This window comes from Chrysoperla carnea, chromosome 3, assembly GCF_905475395.1.
Source record: "Chrysoperla carnea chromosome 3, inChrCarn1.1, whole genome shotgun sequence".
Lineage (NCBI taxonomy): Eukaryota > Metazoa > Arthropoda > Insecta > Neuroptera > Chrysopidae > Chrysoperla > Chrysoperla carnea.
Window position 1 is genome coordinate 65,068,044 of NC_058339.1, and position 2,508 is coordinate 65,070,551.

At 27.9% G+C, this 2,508-nt stretch overlaps 1 protein-coding gene across 1 annotated transcript; it reads left to right on the top strand.

The window, feature by feature from the left end:
- The first annotated feature begins 473 nt into the window (after positions 1–473).
- On the top strand, positions 474–1,308 carry LOC123296186 (EEF1A lysine methyltransferase 2). The gene is made up of 2 exons (XM_044877647.1): positions 474–917; positions 988–1,308. The coding sequence occupies exons 1-2, from the start codon at positions 576–578 to the stop codon at positions 1,306–1,308; spliced, it is 663 nt and encodes a 220-aa protein (XP_044733582.1). The 5' UTR covers positions 474–575.
- Positions 1,309–2,508: the final 1,200 nt, after the last annotated feature.

A 2,508-nucleotide genomic window follows, 5' to 3' on the forward strand; every position in this document is an offset into this window, starting at 1 on the left:
AGAAGATTTTTTAGTCTCAGCCTAAAAAGATTCTTAAAACCAAGTTCGTGTTTTGCTTTCTTATACTTAAAAAAAAAAAATGTCTCTCACTTAGAGATATGAACTCTTCAAGTTTGTAGTTGGTTTGTAGTAGATTCCATTTTTGAGATTGTTGACGACTCAGCTACCTGAAGTCTCGCCCTTTTATTCAGACTTTGATATGAGTTTTGCTTTTTCTGGGTCCAAACATTAAGAAAATCACAGTTATACTATTTTTATCACAATTCAGAGCAAGTTTAACCATAGATAAAATATAGTAATGGGAAAGTTTAACTTAGATATCTGCTGGAATATCTTAATATAAATAAAATCCAATTCATTGTTTGTAAATGTAATTTACCGATTTAAATTTTGTAGAGTTTGAGTAGAATGCGTTCTATAAAATAGCTTTAGTCAAAATGACGTTTAAATGTCAAATAAAATAATTGATTTAACCTAAATTTGTATCGTGCATTTTTGAGGTTATGTGTAATTATTTTGATATTTTCATACAAAAGTATTTCAGGTTTTAATTTTATTAAAAATAAAATTTAAAAATGTGCGATATTAGTGAATTGGACAGTTCAGAATTGGGTACTAAAGAATATTGGGATAAACAGTATGAAACGGAAATTGAAAACTTTCGCCAGCATGGTGACATGGGAGATATTTGGTTTGGTGAAGATGCCGTTGATCGAATAGTACGATGGATAACAAAAAATAAAGATATTAAAGTCGATAGTGGTATTGTAGATATTGGATGTGGAAATGGCTATATCTTATTAAATTTAGCTCAAAGAAATTTTACGAAACTATTGGGTATTGATTACTCAGAATCTGCTGTCTTATTGGCTAAAGAAATAGCAAAAAAAGAAAATGTGCCTAACGTAAAATATGAAGTAATTGATTAATTTTTTTAAATGTACACCTTTTTTTTTGCTGGAGAATTTTTAAAAATGCATTTTCTAGGTTTGTAACGTATTGGAGGACGTAACTAAATTAGTGAATCAATTTGATGTTGTCCACGATAAAGGCACATACGATGCAATTAGTTTAAATCCAGAAAATCCAAAAGATTGCCGAGAGAAGTATATAAAAAATATATGGAGCATATTAAAATTAAATGGATTATTGATAATAACATCATGTAATTGGACTCAAGAAGAATTATTGGAACAATTTAAGGAATACTTTAAATTGTACGAAGTAATTCCAACACCACAATTTAAATTTGGTAATAAAGTTGGTAATGTCGTTACATCAATTGTTATGCAAAACTGTAATTTATAAGTTTATTTATTGAAAATCAATTTTTTATAATAAACGTAATCATTCTCAATTATTTTTTTAAAATTTGACTTTGTTTTTATTTACTTCCCTAAATTATTATCTGACTGACAATGCGTCCCCTAATTACCTATAACCCCTAAGATCGGTATTTTATTTTTAAATGGCATTATGAGCATTTATATATGTACTTATATTTTACATTAGGATGCCCAAAATTGTATTATATGAGCATTTATATACTAAATTTCATATATGATTTTCTAATTTGATAACTACTAACTATTAAATTTTCGACTTTACCTGATTTTTGGAATTTTATCGGTACCGTTTAGAAATATAAGAAAGCTTTCTAGAAGTTCAAAATACTTCTGAATAACTTTTCCCAATAGGTGAGTATTTGAGATCTCGTCAAAAATTTCTCCAAAATGTGGCGTAGTCATAGTTTCTCAAATATGATACAATATTCCACATGAAGAGTATTTCATGGATCGATTTCAGGCAGTTTTTCAAAAATAATAACTGCCTACAGGTAATGAAAGCCAAATTAACGAATTTTCGTGACTTGTGGGTCCTAATTTAGAAAATCCATAAATCGATATACAGTTTTTTTTTTTTTTTTTTAAATTTACCCGTTGATAATGAAAAACTAGATACGGTTTGGAAAGGTTTATAAACAAAGCAGAATTTATGATCTATTAGACTTTTTTAAGTTATTTACAAAATTTCATTAAATATGGAACAAGTCAAAGATTTTCATTATCCTAGAAATTGACCGTGCTGTAAGTAATCATAAAATCAGGAGAGGGAATGCGGTATATAGGCCGCTTAAATCAGGCCCTATACGCCAGAAATCTAAGGGGTAAAATTTGTTCAATATTTTCAAAAAGTACAGGATATATACGCTACACCTTTTCAGATCAAACCACAGAGTATATGCCGTATACCGCAGAAATAAGTAGTGGTAAAGGTAATAAATTTTGCTTATCTCGAGTTCATCGACTGTATTATTACAACAATAACAAAAATCAATGATTTTATAACAATGTAAATGTAACTGGTGGTCAAAGTGGTATAAATAAATATGGTTGCCAAGTCAACGGAAAAACAGATAATTATTTTAATAGAATACACGTGTATTCTATTAAAATATAATAATAACAATTATAAAGAAAATTAAATTTAAAAAAAATGGATAGAAGA

What these genes read in the sequence shown, in the direction of transcription:
- LOC123296186 (XM_044877647.1), top strand. Translation starts at nt 576, where the DNA reads ATGTGCGATATTAGTGAATTGGACAGTTCAGAATTGGGTACTAAAGAA. An exon ending in TGCCTAACGTAAAATATGAA is followed by an intron (nt 918 to 987) that starts GTAATTGATTAA and finishes TGCATTTTCTAG; the next exon opens with GTTTGTAACGTATTGGAGGA.